This window comes from Pongo abelii, chromosome 12 (assembly GCF_028885655.2).
Source record: "Pongo abelii isolate AG06213 chromosome 12, NHGRI_mPonAbe1-v2.0_pri, whole genome shotgun sequence".
Taxonomy (NCBI): domain Eukaryota; kingdom Metazoa; phylum Chordata; class Mammalia; order Primates; family Hominidae; genus Pongo; species Pongo abelii.
Window position 1 is genome coordinate 83,755,410 of NC_071997.2, and position 20,938 is coordinate 83,776,347.

Genomic DNA, 20,938 nt, shown 5'->3' on the forward strand with positions numbered 1-20,938 from the left:
TATAGCGAGTATCCATCGGACCCTTTCACAAGTGAAATAAAAGGGGTTCCGGGAAGTGTCACAACTCACTCAACTCAGAACTCCCCACCTCTAATCCAAAACATTTGCCATTAAATCTCTTTACCTCCTATAGCTAGGGCCATTTGCAGATGGTAGGGGACAAGACAGGGGAAAGTAGCAGGAAGGAGGTGATGGGGTCACTGGGCACTGTCGCAGGTCAAGGCAGAGCAGACTCAGCGGGGTGCGCGGTAAGAGGGGGAGGGCAGGGGCGGGCCGGCAGGGAAGGGTGTGTGGAAGGGCAGCCAAGGGGCGGGGAGAGGGGTGCGGGCCGCACTCAGAGGCCGTCCAAGACACTGGCAAGCCGCAGAAGCCCAGTTCGCCGGCCATGAAGCAGCGGTTCTCGGCGCTGCAGCTGCTGAAGCTGCTGCTGCTGCTGCTGCTGCTGCAGCCGCCGCTGCCACGAGCGCTGCGCCAGGCGCTCTGCCCTGAGCCCTGCAACTGCGTGCCCGACGGCGCCCTGCGCTGCCCCGGCCCCACGGCCGGTCTCACTCGACTGTGAGTACACAGCGCTCCCGTCGCGGCCCCCTTGATGCAGGACCGTCCATCGCTCTATGCCACCTTCCCTCCCTATTCCTTTGGCCCCCTTTCCCTGGAAGCTTGGAGAAAGACGCTTTGCCCTATCAAATTTCCCCTACGTTTTAGGGTGATGAGAACCCAAAACTTGGTGGTTGTTTTTACCACCCCATGCCTCTGAGAGCCCCAGCCCCATTCTTTCCCCGTGGTTGGGGCTGTGGCCGGGGGTGTAGAACAATTCAGGAGCCTCAGGGGAAGGCCTGCTCTCTGCCGCTGCTTGAACGGAATATGGGTGTGACGCTCCTCAACTCCTCTGGCAGGGGTCTCTGCCAGAGAAGTCTTACAGGCCTTTGAGCCTTGGGCCAGCCACGTCAGGGAAGGTGAATGTGGGCTCTGGCACCCTGTGGTCCTCTAGGAATGGAGTGCTCAGGCCCTATGGCCAAGGGTGACCTAATCTGTCAACTGACTGCTGGCAGTCACACGGGCATCTTAGTGAGCATACAAGCTGCTGCTCCGCCGTGCCCAGATGTGCTTGAACGTCAGTCTTATGGTCTAATGGACCAAAAGCCCTGTGCCCTGCCGCTGGCACCCGCGCACCACCTCCACACTCACAGGCCTGATTGAGGGATTGTATACATCAGCAAGCAGGGGGAGGGCGTTGTTTCTGGAGTAATGGGGTAAAGAGGAGAAGGGGAGCCTTTAGTACTAGTCTATCAGGGTGTCATCAGGTCTCCTTTCTCCCATTTAGAAAAAAAAGTACCACATATTTTATAATCCTATTTACATGAAATGTCCAGATAAACTGAAAATAGATTAGTAGTTACCAGGGCTGGGGAGGCGGATGGGAGGGAGAGTATGTGACTACTAATCAGTGGGTGTGGGCTTGCGGGGCTGATGAAATGTTTGTAAAATTAGATTGTAGTGGCAGTTGCATGTGAACATATTAAAAACCATTGCATTGTCCACTTTAAATTCTATAGTGTAGGATTTACATCTCAATACAGCTGTGAAAAGAGAAAAGGAAAGAAAAGAAAGGAAAAAAACACAAAAGACAAGAGTATCTAAAAGGCTGGTAGAAGTCTTGATCATGTCCTAACAATTAGAGATGATGGAATTCTGTGCTGGGGAAGGAAGGAGACCACCCCCTCTGCCATTTCCTTTGAGCCGTCAACAGTCTGTCATGGGCCCGTTTCATAGAGGAGACTCACCCTCCCTGCCAGGCCAGGCTTCTTCGTGTTGAAAAGTTAAAGGCCTTCTGGGAATAATTGTGGTTGAGAGATACAGTTAAAGGGTTGAGGGGTTTATATTAATTAGTTTCCATTAATTATCTTGTCAGCTCCATTCCCTGAAGGAATGGACCGTGCTGATAGAATTTGTTTCAATCAATCCACAAATCCATGCAACAGGCCTTCCAAGTTCCAGCCCTGGTCCGTCCCCGACAAGCATGCCGTGTTGCTCTTAAGAATGACTGTACTACTAACAGACTTTCTCACTTGCCTGCTACTTATCATACAGATTAGAAGAAACTGAGATCCAAGGAGAAGGAATAACTTGCCCAAGGTCCCACAGCTATTGAGTAGCAATTCAGGATTTTATCTATTAATTATCTTTTAAATTTGCTCATCTTTGTAAGAAAAACTACCGCTTTCTTAATAACACACACACACACACACACACACACACACACACACACACACACACACAGTTTCTCCAAAATCAGTACTGAGCAAAGAACTCCCATTGGGGGCATGAATGGGTGGGCCAAGTCCCAGTTTCTTCTCAATTCGGCTTTTCAGTAAGATCTCTCAAGGGCTCCTGCTGCCACGTGCTGTTCTCAGGAGGGGACCCCCTTCCCTGGAAAAGGCTGAAGTTAATTTTTTTAAAAATTCCACTTTCTCCTGCTGCCTCTCAGCAGGGTTTCAAGAATCCTAGAATCCCTCAAAAATATTTGATAGGGCTGACTAGGTTTGGGGGTAGAGACCCTGAGCATCCACCACCAGGAACATCCTCTGCCAGTCATTTAGCCTCCTTAGCCAAGCGTGGTGACCCTCACAAGGTTTCATTTCCTGAGCACCAGATGGTTGAGAGATGCCCTCATCTTTCAAGAGATGCCCTTGTCACTCTGTGGAGGTTGAGCCTATGCAGGCCAAAACAGGGTAACTTTTGGCACAACATAGTGACACCAACATCCATATGACAAGAGAGGTGCATGTTAAGCAAAGGGAGGGTTGTTACTTCAAGGCAATATTTCTCAAAGTATGATCTTAGCCCAGCAGTTTGAACATCACCTAGGAAATATTAGACTGCATATTCTCAGGCCTCAGCCCCAACCTACTGAATCAGAAACTCCAGGGGTGGGGTCCAGCAGGCTACATGTTAACAAGCTCCTCAGATGATTCTGATGCATACTAAAGTTTCAGAACCAAGGCACAGTTCTCCAGGGAGGTATCATCTTAGAGAGGAAAAAGTGTGCTTTAAAAGTCCTTGTGCCATACGCTTCCCTTCTCCACCACCCCCCAAAACACGCATAACACCTATTTATTGCAAAAAGGCATAAAATCAAAATCCTAAACCCGGAGGCAGATGGAAAATAAGCAGAATTGAGGAAAGTTTTTTTTTCCCCCTCAAAGACGACTGCAGGAAGGAATCCATGGAGGACAGACTGAAGATACAGGGAATGAGGGAGGAATGTTAATTGTCAGATCTCAGTGAGGGTAGGAGGAGAGCATCAGGCTAACAACATAGGGGAAAGATTAATCTTAGAAAGAATAAGAATAGTTTTGAGTCCTGAGGGAAGAAGACCTATGGGTAAAGGAATAACTCAATATTAAGACAAAGGACAGGAAAAGTGGACAGGTTCATACTGAAATCCTCTTTTCTTGATGATGAATGCATGAAATGATAAACAGTAATTATGAGACAGAAAACTGCTATGATGGCAAGTTATCAGTTCATAAAAAAAAAAAAAAGAAAGCTTACATTATGAGGTAAGGCTTCCAGGAGGAGAGGATGTGGTCTTGCACTACATTATCATAGACTTTGCCTCTGCAGAGAGAAGGGGAGCACTCCAAGTTCTCAGGGTTGGAGGAGGCAAGTACCGCAGAGAACCTTAGGATTCAGCATTAGTCCCTCAATAGATGTTAGTTTATGCTTTAGTCATTTGGGGTCCTAGTAACCTTACCTTCTAAGACCTCCATCTGAAGTTCACTACTTGGTTTAAGAAGAAGAAAAAAAAACAAGGTACATGGATTATAGCTGCTTATCACTGACAAGCCTGCTGCTTACAAATTTTGAAAATGGCATCGTTCAAATTTTTCCTCCCCTTTCACATTTTATGAAAAACATAAGTATTTAAAATCTAAAATGTGATACAAAAAATAACATCCCACATTTCACTCATTTTAATTGGGGAAAAAAATGAAAGAAAAAACTGATTTAAAAATGTCCTTTCCTTTCTTATTAGTTCTAGGCAACTGGAAAGAGGAGAAGAAAAAAATCTCACCTTGCCCATGGCTATATAAAGATCTTTGTCTCTATGACAACAGAAAGGTTGATCTGCTTGATATGGAAACAGCTTTTGAAAAATCTGTTAGTAAGAAAATGCTAATAATAATTATGGCAATTTATTTTTTGCATGTTGTACCTACTAAGCAGAAATTAAACTTTTAGACTTTGTAATAAGACATAACCCAGAGGCCTTGGCAAGATATTGGCTTGGTACAAAAGTAATTGCCATTACTTTCAATGGCAAAAACCATGATTACTTTTGCACCAACCTAATGCAATGTTCATATCAATCCAGCATTACTCTTTCCTGACACCTTTCTTGAGTGTCTTCCTCTTCCTCTCACTTGCAGTGTAAATCAGGGTCCAAAACAGTGTTCAATGCCGTAGAGGGATGTACATGTGAAGTGTGTGGTTCCTGTCCTTGAGAAGCCCACAATCTAAGTGGAAACACACCCCCAAGAGACTGGTATAGGTGTAGAGAGAAAGACAACAAGGCTCTAAGGAATTCACAGAATGAATTAATCACTATGAACTGAAGTCTCCAAGGGAAAGCTTCATGGGCCAAGTGTTAAGAAGCTGAACTGTGAAGAAGGAAAGAGGGGTCGTGGTGGAAGAACCACAGGTGAAAATCGACTAGATTCCTTGCTGAGAAGCAAGGAAGAAGGTTGAATAAATTCTTCCCAGGCTTTGGGGGGGGAAATATTTCTTAAGAGAAGACATAAAGTTATTAGAGAGCTTTGATTACTCAGAGGTTGTGCAAAAAGAAAAAAAAATCCCAATATGTAGTTCTTGACTAATAAGCTTTCAATTAAAGCCATTAGATGATTGGTTGCAAAGGCATTAAGTAAAAACCATGATTAGGAGTCGCTTCCCCATGAAGCCTTCCCTGATGCCCACTGCCCCACCCCCACTCCACCTCCAGCTTCCCCATCCACATACTCACTTCAATATCATGGGCTTACATATATTTTTGTACATATCTTACCACAATGCAACCATTTGTTCAACATGTGCCTCTTCTGCCAGAGCAGGTTTCTAAATCTTAGCAATATTGACAATTGACAATTGGGGCCAGATAATTCTTTGTTATGGGAGCTGTTTTGTACCTTGTAGAATGTTTTCCAGAATCCCTGGCCAGGAGCACTGCCTTCCCAAATGGTGACAACCCAAAGTATCTCTAGACATTTGGCAAATGACCCCTGGAGGGGACAGGGGGAAATTCCTCCCCACTCCTTGGTTTTGAATCACTGGGCTAGAGTAAGAACCACCTGAAGAAGTGTCATTCAACTCAGGGTACCCAGAATTTCACATGTAGTATAATTAAAGTGTTACTGAGTTTCATGATTAAACTGAGATAGCTGAATAGGAACAATTAACTCATGCAAAAAAGAAGCATGTCTACATTAGCTAGCATGTATTACAACTAAATGTCATTTTTTAAATCTCCGTTTTAGAAAATGGGGAAGTGAGAAAATGCTATAGGTTCTGAAGGGAGTTATTTGTGTTATGTCAGCATCCAGGTCCTATAACAGAATTTGTAGGCTTCCAGTCCATCGTTTGAATGGGAAATAGCAGACATATCAACTTCAGGGAAGCAAGACCTGAAGCTTACCTATATTAGTATATTCCATCTAGATTGTTTTCATTTTATTTTTTTAGACTCAGTAGGGAAGAATCAATCCCCAGCCCAAGATTCCTTAATAAAAACAAACTGAAAACAAACAAAAACCACCAAGGCAGCCTGAATTGAGACAGATGGGCTCCCGGTGTAGAACACAAGGTAACAGCCCCCAGGAAAGAATCCACAGACAGAAAGAAGACTACCACACTCTTGGAAGAAAGACAGCTTGGCCCTACCCTCAGCTTTCCTAAATCTGGGCCAGCCAAAAAATCTCAGAATTAAGAAAGTTTATCTCCTACCTCCCTAGCCTACCCCCACCACCACCACAACCACCCCTAAAGAAACAAAGGACCAAGGTTGAGGTTAATCTTGAACCTTAGTTCTGACTCAGCTCTCCCAGCCATGCCTTCAAGGCAACTCTTAAACCTGACCTTGCTGATACACAGACTCCTGGGGAGAAGCTCAGGAAGGACTAGATTTTATTTGTTTAAAAATCACCCTGCTGGGGAAAGTGAATGATAGCCTCTAGCAAGACACTAAAAAACAAGCAACAGAGTTCCCAAAATCTCATCGCAAGTGTAGAGCCAAAAGGTTCACACACAGATCTCTTTGGCATTGGACCCAGCTCCCTCCTTGGAGAGCAGTAATTCCTTGGGTTTTTCTTTTTTTTTTTTTTATTTCAAAAGCAGTAAATCAGATTAATTCAGGGCTCCAGTTCTGCTCTTTTGCCCATCTCTATCTTCTTCCTAAGCCCCTCAGTTGGCTTCTTTTCATGTCTTGAAATGAGGCAACAAAGGTCTCTTTCCAAAATATAATCTCCCAGAGTGGCTACACCAAATGGTGTCTTGGCCATGTGTAACTCTGATCTTATACTTGAGGTTTTAAAGCCAGTTGAGTCACAGTAGTGAAGAGAAGCCCTGCTGCTCACTTCCACAGCTGAGAGGGCTGGCTCCATGGGAGCATATGTGCTTTGTTCCGGCAGCTCCCCTTGGCTGCAGAAAAATCATATTTAATGCAGATTTTAGCAAATTCCCACCCAGGTTTTTTTCTTATGAAAGGAATTAAAATAATCCTTCCCACCAGGCAGGTGGGCTTTCTGACTTGGTGGGCAGCTTCTAGCTGCTTCTCCACAGGGTCCTCATTTACTCCCAGCTTCTGCCTCACTGGGAGATGACACCACCTCCTGGCAAACCACTCACAGCTGCTCTCTATGTGGCCCTGAACCTCAGCTCCTTAATGCCACCTTAGCCAAATTCAGAAAAGTACAATTTATAAATAAAACTCAACTTTCAGAATGAAGATTTAATCCCTTGCTGCTGTTACATTTGTCCTTGATTCTGACGTAATGAGGTTACGCTACTCCTGGGTTCCTAATTGCACCTCATGAGTAACAGCAGACAGCATTTCTGAGCCCACAGAGGTGGGGATGCTCTGGTGTGACAGGGTAGGGTCGAATGCAGTCCCCAAATTATTCAAACTGATCAACAGGACAGACTGGGCAGAACTGGGTTCTAGCACCAGGTCCCCTTTCCCTAATTTGCACTGTAGGTATTGGCTCAATGATAAAATCTCTTTGCTGTCTGTAAAAGGGACATGATGATTTCTGTCCCTGAGTGGGACCGGATATAGTGAAGATAAATGAGACAAAAAAAAAAACCAAAAGTATGGAAATAAAGTTTTCACATAGCTACAAGGTATTATTGTAATAATCTGATGATGCAGAGAAGACTAAAAAACCCACAGCCCATATGTGAGGTTGAACAGTAAATATCTATCATCCAAGGGGCAAGACTGATGGAACAGTTTTGTTCCTGGGAGGTGTTAGAGAAAATTACCCACTAGGTCTTCTCAACCTGGAAAGTGAATAAGTTAGAATACCAAAATAGCAGAGCTTATTATTGCCTTGAGTCTAATTTCTGGCCTTTTCAGCCCAGACTGAGCTGCCTCTGACACATACCTCCTAATACCTGATTATTGGCTGTTTTTGGTCCTGTCTGCCCAGCTACAGCATCCAAGCGCATTCTGGATCTTTTCCTCCCCCTTTTGCCATCCCTAAGCCTCAGACTGGACACACAGAAAGCCTTCAGGTGAGGCTTGTTGGCCACTCAGGAACTATGTACTGAAATGTACAAGATAGGATGCAGGATCCAAAGACACCGTCTCTGCCCTCCAGGAGCTTATAGTCTTCCAGATGTAGAAGAGATATCTACTTCTCAAATGACTACAGGGAAATGGAGAATGTGATAAATGCTAGATAAAAGTTATAAACAAGATAGGAGTTCAGAGAAGGGAATCATCTCTTCTAGCCAGAGTAACAAAGAGGCCTCAGAGGAAGTGTCATTTGAACTGTGTAGTGTTTTAAGGCTCATTCTGTATAAAGGCAGCTGGGCTAACATGGTTATTCCCTAAGCTCAGTTCCTGCCAGCTTAGAGAGACCACTGAGGAATCACTATTCAAAGCCTTCGGTCCTCTCACTGAGCACCAGCATATGCCCTGTGTTATGGACTATCCATAGAATAGTGGATTACTTCAACCTGGAAACATTGGGTGGGGCTCTGGGTAAGTCTTTTTTCATTTGCAAGCACCAGAAATCAATTCTGACCATTTTAATCATAAGAGATTAACTTAATAGAAGGATAAGGAGGTAGAAGTATGCTGTGAAGATGTAAGGAGAATATCTGGCATCTTAGCAAAAGGAGCTCAGGGAGCTTCTTTTACAAGGAGCTCAGGGAGCTAGATTTACAAGGAGTCAGTTCCAAAACGACTCCTCTCTGTCCCTCTTTTATAAATTTCAAATTCCCAAAAGGAGAATCTGACTGACCCAGGCACACCCAGCATAGAATCAATCTGCTCAGTCAGCAAGATTCTTCCACCATAATGTGGCGAGCTCTGAGGTACTTCCAGAGAAGGGGGCATTTTTGATACAGGCAACCTCATAATGGTCACTACCAGAGGGGATAAGTTAGTAAAAAGTGAAGGCAAACATGCCAGTAATTTCAGGCACTTCAAACCCATTCTCAGGCACAGTGGCTCACGCCTGTAATCCCAACACTTCGGGAGGCTGAGGCAGGTGGGTCACTTGAGGTCAGGAGTTTCAGACCAGCCTGGCCAAAATGGTGAAACCTTGTCTCTACTAAAAAATACCAAAAAATTAGCCAGGCATGGTGGTGCTTGCCTGTAGTCCCAGCTACTTGGGAGGCTGAGGCAGGAGAATCCCTTGAACCAGGAGACAGAGGTTGCAGTGAGCCGAGATCGTACCACTGCCCTCCAGCCTCAGCAACAGAGTGAGACTCTGCCTCATAAAAAGAAAAAAAAAGGTAAAAGAAAAAATAATAATAAATAAAAGTATGTAGTATATCAGTTGCAACCAGCTTTTACACATTTACTTTAAAAAAAAGTTTTTAAGTGTTGGGAAAGAGCCGCTTTTAATGACAGAGCTTCCTGAAGCATATCTGCAATGTCACTGCCTTGGCAACATAATAGTCTCAGCTTCTGAAAAATATTTTCAAGAAATCATTACAGGTGATGCAGACATTCCCCAGGGAGAACCCAACATGTAGTTTTATTTACCAGAGTTATTCTTGTCATGTTATATTATTGCTAGACAAATTCTAGTTTAAGGAGATACAGATTGGGTTATTTTGCTTTGTTTCTTTAGAAAACATTAAATGGGTTTTGAGTAAGGGCTTAGATATACTTACCATTTTCCTCTGAGGCTGTATATTTTTAATTCACTTGTTGCACAAATGACTTGAAAAATCCATCATCCAGGAATCTTCTTAACATCTTGGTTCACATGATAAGACATAAACTCCTCACACCTTATTGGGTGCTCTGGAATGGCTGTCTTAGAGGAGAGTCACTCAAATTGCACTTTCCAACGGGAAAGTTTCAACTGACTGATCATTAAAACAATCAATGCTCAAATGCAAAATCTGCAGAGTGGCTCTCTAGAGTTGAAATATTTAATTGAAGGTTGTTCTTTATCACTTCTTAAAAAGGCTCTCCGACAAGGCCTAACAGAGATATCTGAGCCCAAAAGAAAGATACCAATTGAGAGTATTTATTCTCCCTCTCAGTTGTCCTAATCAGAGGAAAGTCAAGATTTTGGAACAAGCCATAGGCATGCTATAGACTTAAAGGTGACTGACCCATGACAAACAGAAGAATCAATTCCAAAGTATGGAACCTATCCACCCCTACCCCCTGCTAAGGAAATAGAGATGTCATTAAATGTAGCCTAGGTGGCCTAAATCTTTCACAGTAAGCAGCTGTGAATTATTAATAAAAATACTTATTGAGTCTTTATCTTGTACTGCATGCTATATTAGTATTATGTAAACAGAGATTTTTTAGATTATACACATTTTATAGAAATTTTGATTTGAACCCAGGCTGGCTCCAGAGTGTGCACTCTTAACTACCACACTATGTGGCTTCAAGAGAGAAAGCAAATGCCACTGGTGATGAAAACCCATTCCATAGAGTGTGTAGTACCTGAGATCGACCTTTTCTTTTGTTTCATTTTTTAATTATACTTTAAGTTTTAGGGTTCATGTGCACAACGTGCAGGTTTGTTACATAGGTATACATGTGTCATGTTGGTGTGCTGCACCCATTAACTCATCACTTAACATTAAGTATATCTCCTAATGCTATCCCTCCCCCCTCCCCCAACCCCAAACAGGCCCCAGTATGTGATGTTCCCCTTCCTGTGTCCATGTGTTCTCATTGTTCAATTCCCATCTGTGAGTGAGAACATGCGGTGTTTGGTTTTTTTGTCCTTGCGATAGTTTGCTAACAATGATGGTTTCCAGCTTCATCCAGGTCCCTGTAAAGGACATGAACTCATCATTTTTTATGGCTGCATAGTATTCCATGGTGTATATGTGCCACATTTTCTTAATCCGGTCTATCATTGTTGGACATTTGGGTTGGTTCCAAGTCTTTGCTATTGTGAATAGTGCCGCAATAAACATATGAGTGCATGTGTCTTTATAGCAGCATGTTTTATAATCCTTTGGGTATATACCCAGTAATGGGACAGCTGGGTCAAATGGTATTTCTAGTTCTAGATCCCTGAGGAATTGCCACACTGACTTCCACAATGGTTGAACTAGTTTATAGTCCCACCAATAGTGTAAAAATGTTCCTATTTCTCCACATCCTCTCCAGCATCTGTTGTTTCCTGACTTTTTAATGACTGCCATTCTAACTGGTGTGAGATGGCATCTCATTGTGGTTTTGATTTGCATTCTGAGATGCACCTTTAATCCAGGGTAGAATGTGACCAGCAGAGAAGGGAGATGTGTGAAACAGTAGGAACCATGAATGACATCAGGAAAGTGTGAGTCAAGTTCAGGAAGTACAAATAGTTTGATTTGCCTAGGGAGGTGTTTTTCAGTAGAAACATAATGTGAGTCACACAAGTAATTTTCAATTTTCTAGTGCCCACATTTAAAAAGTTTTCAAAATGTGAAATTAACTTGAATAAAACATTTCATTTAGTCTAGTATGTATAAAATATTCTCATTTCAATATGTTATCAATACAAAAACTACTGAGATATTTTACATTCTTTTTTCTTACCAAGTCTTCAAAACCTGGTATGCATTTTATACTTACAGCTCATCTCAATTCAGACTGGCCTACATTTCAACTGCCCAGTGGCCACATATGGCTAATGGCTGCCATATGAGATGGTGCAAGTCTAGTGTATTGGTTACACGAGGGCAAGAGTGGGTGACACAACTGGTGAATAAAGATTGAGCTTTGAATGCAAGGCTGAGACATTTGTAGATAGGTTGGCCGAGGGGGTGGCACAGAAGCTGTTTGACATGAGAATGACATAGCCGGAGTTGTCAGGAAGAGTAATCTAGATTGGTCAGGGGAAAGCAACGATGGAGTGAGAGGAAACCAATTAGGGGACTCTAGAATAGTCCAGGTGGAGAAAAGAATGGCCAAGAGTAGCAGTGGGTAAGGAATAAAGGGGCTGGAAGCAAGAGACAATGTGGAAAGCAGAATCTACCAGAGACTGGGTGTTCAATGGGAGAACAGAGGAAATGTTCACTCATGGCATCTGGTAAATTCTCAAATAATACCGAAGGGAAAAAAATAGTGTAGTAATTAAGTGTAGAGGAGGATAGAGGAAGAGAAAAACATTCTGGTAGGCTCCAAAGCTTCATGGAGAAGCAGGGATTTGAGCTGCATCTTGAAACTGAGCTATGTCCTCAAGAAGCTGATGGCTCTTTTCAGGAGGCTAAGTTTTCACACAAAAAAACAGAGGATCATGTAGTAGAGTGTATCAACAAACATCCAGATGAACAGTACTGATGTGACTTGATTGTTGGAGGACAACAGCACCAAACCAGGAAGGAAGAAACCAATGCTTTAGTCTAGATCGGCCTCTGAATTGCCATGTGGTTTCAAAAGAGTCATTTCCCTTTTCCTAAGTTAAGATTCTTTCTCTGTAAGGTGAGGGGTTGGACCAAATGACTTGTAAGCAACCCTTATACAATAACTGCAGGGAGCAGTCAACAATAATCAAAACCACCTGGATGTATTTTTAAAGACTGTTCCAAAGTTTTCTGGTGTAAAGCTTAATATATTGGATGTTCATCTATACTGACTTCATATTTCAGTTAACATTGAAGCCTCAGCTCCCTCTAGGTAAATGCTGAAGACAATAGGCCAATAAGTGAAGACATTCCCTGTAATGAAGCCACCAAATAGACGGATGCCTCTGAAAGCTCGAAGATTTTAAATCATTTGGAAAGAGGAAAGCTATTTTTATTTTATTCTAAGATGAAAGCAAGTTTATTATAATTGTGAGCAGCTTTGAAAAGAACACAGAACTTCTTAAGACACTGTTGAGTGTAGAACAAGATCTTAATAAATACAAAAACACCAAATTCTTTTGAATTTAAATAATTAAATAAACCTCCTCCCATTTCAACAAGTTCATTAGGCAAAAAAGCTTTAACTGTCTCTGATTTCTCTCTTTTTTCCCTTCATCTGATGTTGTAGTGCTTTGGAATTCACGATGTAGCTCTAGCAATAAACTCATTATCTGTGGAAAATGAATGGATGTTTGTAGCTTTCTTAAATCAATAATATAGATGGCAATTTTAACAAAAATTAGAAGGTAGTGAATAAAAACACTTCACTTCTGCCAGGTGTTGGGCAGAAGGAAAAGTAAAAGCTCTGGCAAGCGACCAAAGACCCTATACAGTCTTTGGAGACTCCAGATTGGTGCTGTATTTCTTCCCTGGCTCTTCTCTCCCTCTGCACTTCCTCAGCCTGAGGGCATCAGAAGGATTCCCTGCCCTGGGAAACATCTTGTACTCAAGCTCTGAAAAACCAAGGGGAGGTGAGAAACCTACAGTTATAATTTGCTTTATGCAATACCTGTCTTTAAAAAGAGAGAGTGTGTCAATTGAACTCTATTTTCCATTCACCTAGGGAGTTTGCTATTTAAAGCAACCCTGCAGTAAATCCGTCTATAGAACAAAGAAATATTTGATAGTGCATATGTCTCCCAATTGATAGGTTTTTATAAGCAAGGATTTCCAGACTTTTTTAAAATTTTTAATACATATAACACACAAAACAAATCTTCTGTTTTCTTAAAGGGGGACACTAGAGCCCACCTGACTGAAGCTCTCCAGGTAACATTACTTTGAGGATTAGTTAACAAAAATTAAACTGGACAAATTGGCTCCTTCCAAGGCCATCTGTGTTATTAAATTCAAAAGAAAAAAGAAGAGGGGCCCAAGCCCCAATCCTGGGTACCCAGGAGACATTAGAAACCACTAGGGAGGAGATGATAAGGTGGCATTATCTTCTTTACGGTAATTAGATTTATCTGGATGCTGTAAATTTTCCTGTCACTGGACTCTGACACAGCTGCACTGAGTGCTTGGCAATTGGATTTGGCTGGGAAAGGGATCAAGTCAGGGCCCAGGTAAGAATTGATAGGAAGAAGCTCTAAAGATAGGACGGTCCTTCTGAGTAGTCCCACCTGGAGGCAAGGGGGCTGGGCCTTTATTCTATACATTGTCCAGTCATTGGATGAGGGCTGCCCAAAAGAGAAGACATAATCCTGGGTAAGGTAGCAATCTTGGTCTGTGTATTGGTCCATTCTCACACTGCTATAAAGAAACACCCAAGACTGGGTAATTTACAAAGAAAAGAGGTTTAGTTGGCTCACAGTTCTGCAGGCTGTACAGGAAGCATGGCTAGGGAGGCCTCAGGAAACTTACAAACATGGCAGAAGGCAAAAGGGAAGCAAGCACATTTTCACGTAGCCAGAGCAGGAGGAAGAGAGAGAGGAGAGGTGCTACACACGTTTAAACAACCAGATCTCATGATAACTCACTCACTGTCATAAGAGCAGCAGCAAAGGGGAAATCTGCCCCCTTGATCCAATCACCTCCAATCAGGCCCCACCTCCAACATTGGGAATTACAATTTGACATAACATTTGGGTGGACACAGACCCAAACCACATCAGTCTGTAAGCATAATTCTAGGAGAGCAACTCAGCTGAGAGCTTCAGCCACCCACTCTTTCCTAGCAGTTGGTGAAATTGGTGCGTCAGTACTAAAGAGTGATTTGGGTAGCCCACCACAGTATCCACTACAGAAAGTAACCCAACTCCACTGGGTAGTCCCAACACAGGGTCACCATCTGTGCCAAGGGGCCCAGTTTGAAAGTCAGAACTAAGCAGTAAGAGATACTAGCTTGATCCTAACCAGACAGCAACGAGGAACTGTTCTAGGGCAGCAGTGTTCCCTAAGGGGTAGAGACACAGGGATCAGGATCTGGTGATTGAGAAAAAGAGAAGGCAGGAACTAAGAGAAGCCCTACTCCTAGATGGATTCTGGGGAGACTAAGCAAGCTACAGAATAAGAAATCGAGACAAAAACAAACACCAGCATAGCATGTGGGAAGGCACTGGCAGGTGCACTCCTGCCCTCCAAATATTAATATTATTGGGTCCAGTTTAGATGATGCACAAGCCTCACCAGAGTCATGACCAATCATGAGATCCCAGCACTAGGGAGAATGACTTAGTTCCAGCCCTAAGGAGTACAGACTGTTTCGATTTCAACTTTAACACACAACTAGAAGGGTTGGGGACCTGCAGATGAGATTAATGAGTAGATGGAGGTTCCAAGCTGATGAAACTAATGCATCCTTTGTAATCCAATTGAAGCATTTGTTTCAATATCTGTGGCAAAGGCACTTGGGCAAGGTGCCACCTGCGTTGCCTCATCAATTTATTTAAAAACAAAAGTTCAAAACTGCAAAAAAGACTGTGAAAATATAATAAATGTAAGTAGCTGCATAGTTCTACAGCCATATTTTTCCACAGCTGTCTCACCTTTCGACAGAGAACTCTCCACCCTGCAAGTTTAACCTCATATTTGCCCAGTAACCCTAATTCTTTACCACCCATCTGAGGTGCATAGTTGTGGTGTATCACCCTCTTTTGCTGAGACAGAAAGGGCTCTGTCCTTCCTTTATTTTCTTTGCTTTATGCATAGCTTTCATTCCTTTTTTGACCCTGGACAGCAGAGCTGCTGAACTGTCCTTGCCTTAGGCATTTTTGCCCTCAGTTCTCCTTGGCTTCTGCTCTATATCAAATGATACCGACTAGACCTTTCCACAATAGTTCACAAAACTATTGGAATACAAGTATGCCTAACTCCAAAACAAAAAATGAAGGAAAGGAAAGGAAGGAGAGAAGAAGGGAGAGAGGAAGGAGGAGGAAGAAATGTAAGCAAGCAGGCAGCCAATACATCAAAATAAACCTTTTTTATTTTCCATTTGTCTCTCTAGTACAGAGGGTTAAGTTGGTCATATTTCTTCATTCATGTAACATTATCACTAGTCCATTCAAAGTCCCTCTCTGTTTTTAGTTATTTATTTTATCTCCTTCTCCCACTTCTGTTCCTCTCAACTCACCTTAGATAACAATCCTAGTGTATGTTCATGTGCAGGAGGAGGTTAATGTCTAGTGTTTCGTTTACATATATTTTAATTCTGCAAACAGTATATTATATCTCAGTAATTTCTTGTTTCTCTCAGTCCCATGATTTGAAGATCCACCCATGCTACCCTGTGTGCCTTTAGACTCTCACTTCTACAGGCTCTCCTATTCAGTTAGGTGTGCATGGTCCAAATTTTACATACTCCCTCACCTAGTAATGGACACCCAGGTTGCCTCGAGGCCCCTGATGCCACAATGCTGTGAAGAAAATGTTTGTACAAGATTCCTTTAAGTATCAGTTTGAGAATTTTTCTCAATGTATACAGAAGTGGAATCGCAGGGTTATTAAGATCATTGTTCACATTGCTAAAAGTTTCTGGCATCATGGAAAGAATCATAGATGCATCCAATAGAGAGTGGGGCACCTTCAAAGGGAGTACATTCAAACAGTTATCAACAAATCATAAACTTTATTAATAAATTCTGGAAACAGATACTTGAATGCTTAGGAACTGCTACCAATCAAAGACGAATCAGAAATGAAGATGTGACATTTCTGGAAAAAAAACATATAAGTCAGTAGGGAAAATGGTTTTGGATTCACAGGACCACATTCTCTGTATTGCCTCATGGGAACACATCTGTTGTGAAAAGCACAGTGCACCTGTCTAACCCCACCTCTGTCCCCATTCTCTGGCCCCCAGGACTCTTTCTTGACCCAGCCATATCCACAAAGTCACCTGCTGTTCACTTGGTGTCTCTTTTATAGAGGAGGCTCTAGTTTCACTCTCCCCACTGCTGCCTTTCCTGCTCTGCAGCATCAACATCAACTCTGCAAAATTTCAGCTTGCACCAGGGCTGCTTCTGTAGCCACTGGAGACTGCCATTGCATGATCTACAGCTTCTTGCACTTCTGTCCGACCTTTGCTCCTCATCCCTCCTCCCTACATCAATCAAAAGCTCAGGCAACCTCCCTGGTCAAATCTGAACCGAACTGCTCCTCTGGGAGTCACACCATGCTCCCATTTGGAGAAGGAGGCTGCCTGCTGAGAGACTTCAGCTTCTGGGCTCCATTTGCATGAATAAACAGCTCTGAAGGGTTCTGCTGAAGCTTTTATGTAAACACTCTCCAAAATATGTTCTGCACTGCATTATTCCCAGCAATAAAGATTCTGGAATCAGAATTTGGCTGTCAGTTTTATTGATGCTGCAAGGGGTACAGTGGAATACAGCTTTCTCTTCTGGAAATTTATTGGTTTGGCAGTGCAGAGAGCAATAAAACCATGTTTTTAATCAGGAAGCCAAGAGAACATGATTCCAGAAGAAATATAGGAAGCAAACATGCCATCACAAGATTTCTCCCCACACTGTCCCTGTTCTTCTCGGATCCTTTGTTAAATGAGTTTAGGTGTTAAAAAATGTCCTTGGTGGGAATGTCTTCAGGAATAGAATCAGAGACCAAAGTTGGATTACTTTCTCTAGGTTATATCATTTCTAAGAGATTATTGAGTGAAAACATTTTTCTGAAATGAAATTTCCTCCCCATTAGCACCTAGGGAGAAACGACTGGTAAACTGCTTTGCAGAAGAAATAGAGCGAATGTGACATACTTCCTCTCAGGAGAAGCAAGGCTGCAATGTCTGTCCCTCCACCTTGCTCACCAAGACATTGGATTAAGAATGACATGCTTTGGCCAGTATTGCACAGGGAAGGATGTCTGGAGTCATTCTGCCTGGTTGTAACCTTGTTCAGGTTACTTAGTTTCTTTGTGACCCAATTTCTTCTGCTATGTAAGAGAAATTCCCACCTCACACCATTGTTGAGTGAGTAAAAGAAGGTCACAAATGGGTGTGTATAACTCACACAGTAGCTTACAGCTGTAGCAGGTCCCTTCTGGGACTGTAAGAAATCTTACTTTCATCTGCCCATCATGGAGGTGTTCTTTCCTAGCAGCTTAAAGCAGTCTCTGCTGCATAGACATGTTAAAAACAAGACAGCATCTCTCACCTTTGTTCTCATATTCCTGATACTCACATACTCACTTCCCACCTGAAATATCCTTGCCCACTCCCTTCCTCTCTGCCAGTCCTTGGGCCAAAACATTAAACCATTGTAGATACTCAATAAACGTTGGCTGCATGTTCATCCCTGCCTTGCAGTTGCTTCCTCTTGAGTTATCTTAACCTCCAGTTCCTTTAGCATTCACACATCATCCTATACTGGTTTTGCATTTCTGAGTGTCACTCTTTTCTCAAATCTTAAGTACAGCATAGCTTTTATTTCAATTTCAAGAATATTTAGATTGTTCCTGTGGGCATAAGTGAATGCCTGAAGGAAATGATCTCATAGACATTCCCCCCAAATGACATGAAATGCCCATGTGAGTTAACCATAGGATCAAAGTTGTCTCTTTGGAATAATATTGAAATAGGCTACCTGGGAAAGACAGTAGAGATCAAGATGGGGGCATGTTCTTAATAAATCTTCTGTTTTCCTGCCTGCATAATTTCCAATTGTATTTTCATCATTAATTTCTCCACTCCACTCAACATAGTTTTTGTCCATCTTCCCAACCAAGTCTATAGGATCACTCTACAACTATTTAACTATATACTTGGTGCCAAGCTCTGTTCCTTACATGGATTATCCTGATTAATCATCACAATGACCCTGTGAAGTAGGAATTATTATTGCAATTTTACGACAAAGAAACTGAGCTGGAGGGCTTAAATAACATGCTTAGAATCACATAGCCAAGTAGTGGGACAGCAAAGATTTGAGTTCAGGTATGTCTGATCTCAACGTTCACAATCTTCACCACAAAATTATACACTCTTTGATAAAGACCAAGAATAAGTCATGGCACATCTCTTCATTGATTTAAGTTAGAATCCTCAGCCTGAATCCAGTTCTTGGGAACTCTGAAGTCTCTGTCTCTCACACACATACGCATACACATTTTATTCATGAACTTAAAAGGCACCCTATCATAAATCTTAAACTCTTGGATTTCCTTTTTTCTTTTCTAGATCTCTTGCCTACCTCCCTGTCAAAGTGATCCCATCTCAAGCTTTCAGAGGACTTAATGAGGTCATAAAAATGTAAGTAAGTTACTGCATATCAAAAAACATTTGTAATTGGAATAATGAATTTTTTCTAAGAGAAAACACATTTGAAAGGGGATAATTCTTCTAGGAAAGAAATTGTGTTTAGGATACTCGCATATTTTTATCTTTGTAATACAAAGAATAACTAGAGACCTTTGAAGAAAAGGTATGATTTTTAAGAGTCATTAAAATCCAGATAATTAACCTTGCTTCAAAGAACTGAATGCATTTTATAAGTGATGATATACCTTTTAAGGAGAAAAAAAGATAGATTCCAATCATAAAAATTCTCCTTCTGCTAGAGCAGCTATTCCCTTGTGTCACATTTTTAGATAACACCCACATAGGAAAAAAAATGTGTTGGAAGTTTATTGTGCATCAGAAGATCATCTTTATATCTAAAATATAAGTATATGACAAAAACACAGTATTTATAACTGTATTGATGAAAGGCATTTATCAAAAGTGTAAAGCACCTGGATAATGCAGTATGATCTCATGTTTGTCAGACGTAACTTCGATCATTTGTCTCTGGGTTTCCGCTTCTAGGACCAAAGTTCCCATACTTGGAGAGAGAATGTTCTCAAGGGCCCAGTATTCCAGCATCTTTCTTAATATTAGCCTGAGTCAAAGGACCTCATGGCCATTGAGTTCTCACAGTGCGTCTGTAATCTTAACAATCCACTGGACTTTGGAAGCAGATTTGCATCTCTAAAGAAGATGCTACAGCATCAATCTTAGCTCCTTTGGGAACCTCTATTGCCCTTTAGGGTATTAGTAAGCAATCAGAATATTTAAAATAGTTCCTCAAGAATTACTGCGTATTATAGGAAATTCCCTGAAGGTTACAGACTTGTCAGTTTACTTGAGCTTAACTCACACTCTTCTGCTCTCAAGTTGGAATGTTGAGTTTTGATAACCTTTAATGCATTAAGACCTCCTACTGAGAAAAGGAGCTACAGTTAAATAAGCAAACCAATAGGTAGGAATAAGATGAATCAGCCAAGAACAATCCATTGCCGTGTTGTTCAGAAAAGACGTTAGCTACCTTAGGCTCTGCCTTTCTGTGGGCTAATGCTCTCATCAGTCTGAAGCCTTCAGTGAGCCTTAACCTTAGAAATAAGCAAATGTACAGTTTGTGAATTTGAGACTTTTTTCCAACTGGCAGGAAATGGTAGCTTATGTTGGGATTTTAGGGTAACACTAGCATTACCTACATGCTTGCGAATCATATATGACAAAACTTGTTCCTTTATTTTTGTATTGTTTTCAAAAAATTCAATTATTCATTACTCCATTCACTTATTCATTCATTTGTACTCTTAACTCTGTGCCAAGCAACATGAAGGCATCAGGGGTTCAGAAGTGAATAGAATATACTCCTTGTCCTCAGTTTGCTCACAAGTGAGAAAAACAGTCAAGGAAATCGGTAATTGTAATTCAGGACGGATACCATGTGCAGGAGTTGACCACCTTGCAACAGCCTCAGCACGAGATTTTGGGAAACTAACGGTTAAGAGTTATGAAACAATTCAACCCATATTAAAGCCTCACTAGAGTGACAGAATTGGGACCCAGAGATCCATATCCTAGTCTTGAACCTTAATATAAATACTATTTGCCTCTCCTCTCAGGGCCTTAATTTCCAGAGCTGTAAAACAAGGGAATCGGACTAGATTTTCTCAAAGGGCCTATGCCATTCTAACAATCTGTGGCTCTGAGTCAGAGATACATAAGAGAAAAACTTGTCACATAAACAGGGGCTACTAAAACTTGCATTTCAACTGCACCTGGGTTGTAGGTGCCCATCAGTGCTTCTAAAGGGAGATGTTAGCACTGTATGATTTGGGGACAACTTGCACATCCTTGTTCTTTTCAGGGGGACACAGTGGTGTCCCGTTGTTGGGTCACACACGTAGCTCATTATCATGCAGACACGGTCATTTCTTTCATGTTTCTTTCTCTTTTTCCCCCCCGTCTCTTCCCTAGTGAAATCTCTCAGATTGATTCCCTGGAAAGGATAGAAGCTAATGCCTTTGACAACCTCCTCAATTTGTCTGAAATGTAAGCATCAGCTAACAGACAGTTTACTGCTGTACACTATTACCCTCACTGGCTGGAGCCCACTTGGTATTT

General features: G+C 42.0%; 1 protein-coding gene across 1 annotated transcript in view; it reads left to right on the forward strand.

Annotated features, from left to right (window-relative positions):
* Positions 1-332: 332 nt before the first annotated feature.
* Positions 333-20,938, forward strand: part of LHCGR (luteinizing hormone/choriogonadotropin receptor) — a 64,536-nt gene continuing 43,930 nt past the window's right edge. The window contains exons 1-3 of the mRNA XM_002812041.3: positions 333-555; positions 18,725-18,796; positions 20,792-20,866. Coding sequence (XP_002812087.1) covers positions 386-555; positions 18,725-18,796; positions 20,792-20,866 — 317 coding nt within the window. The 5' untranslated portion in view covers positions 333-385. The remainder of the gene's footprint in view (positions 556-18,724; positions 18,797-20,791; positions 20,867-20,938) is intronic.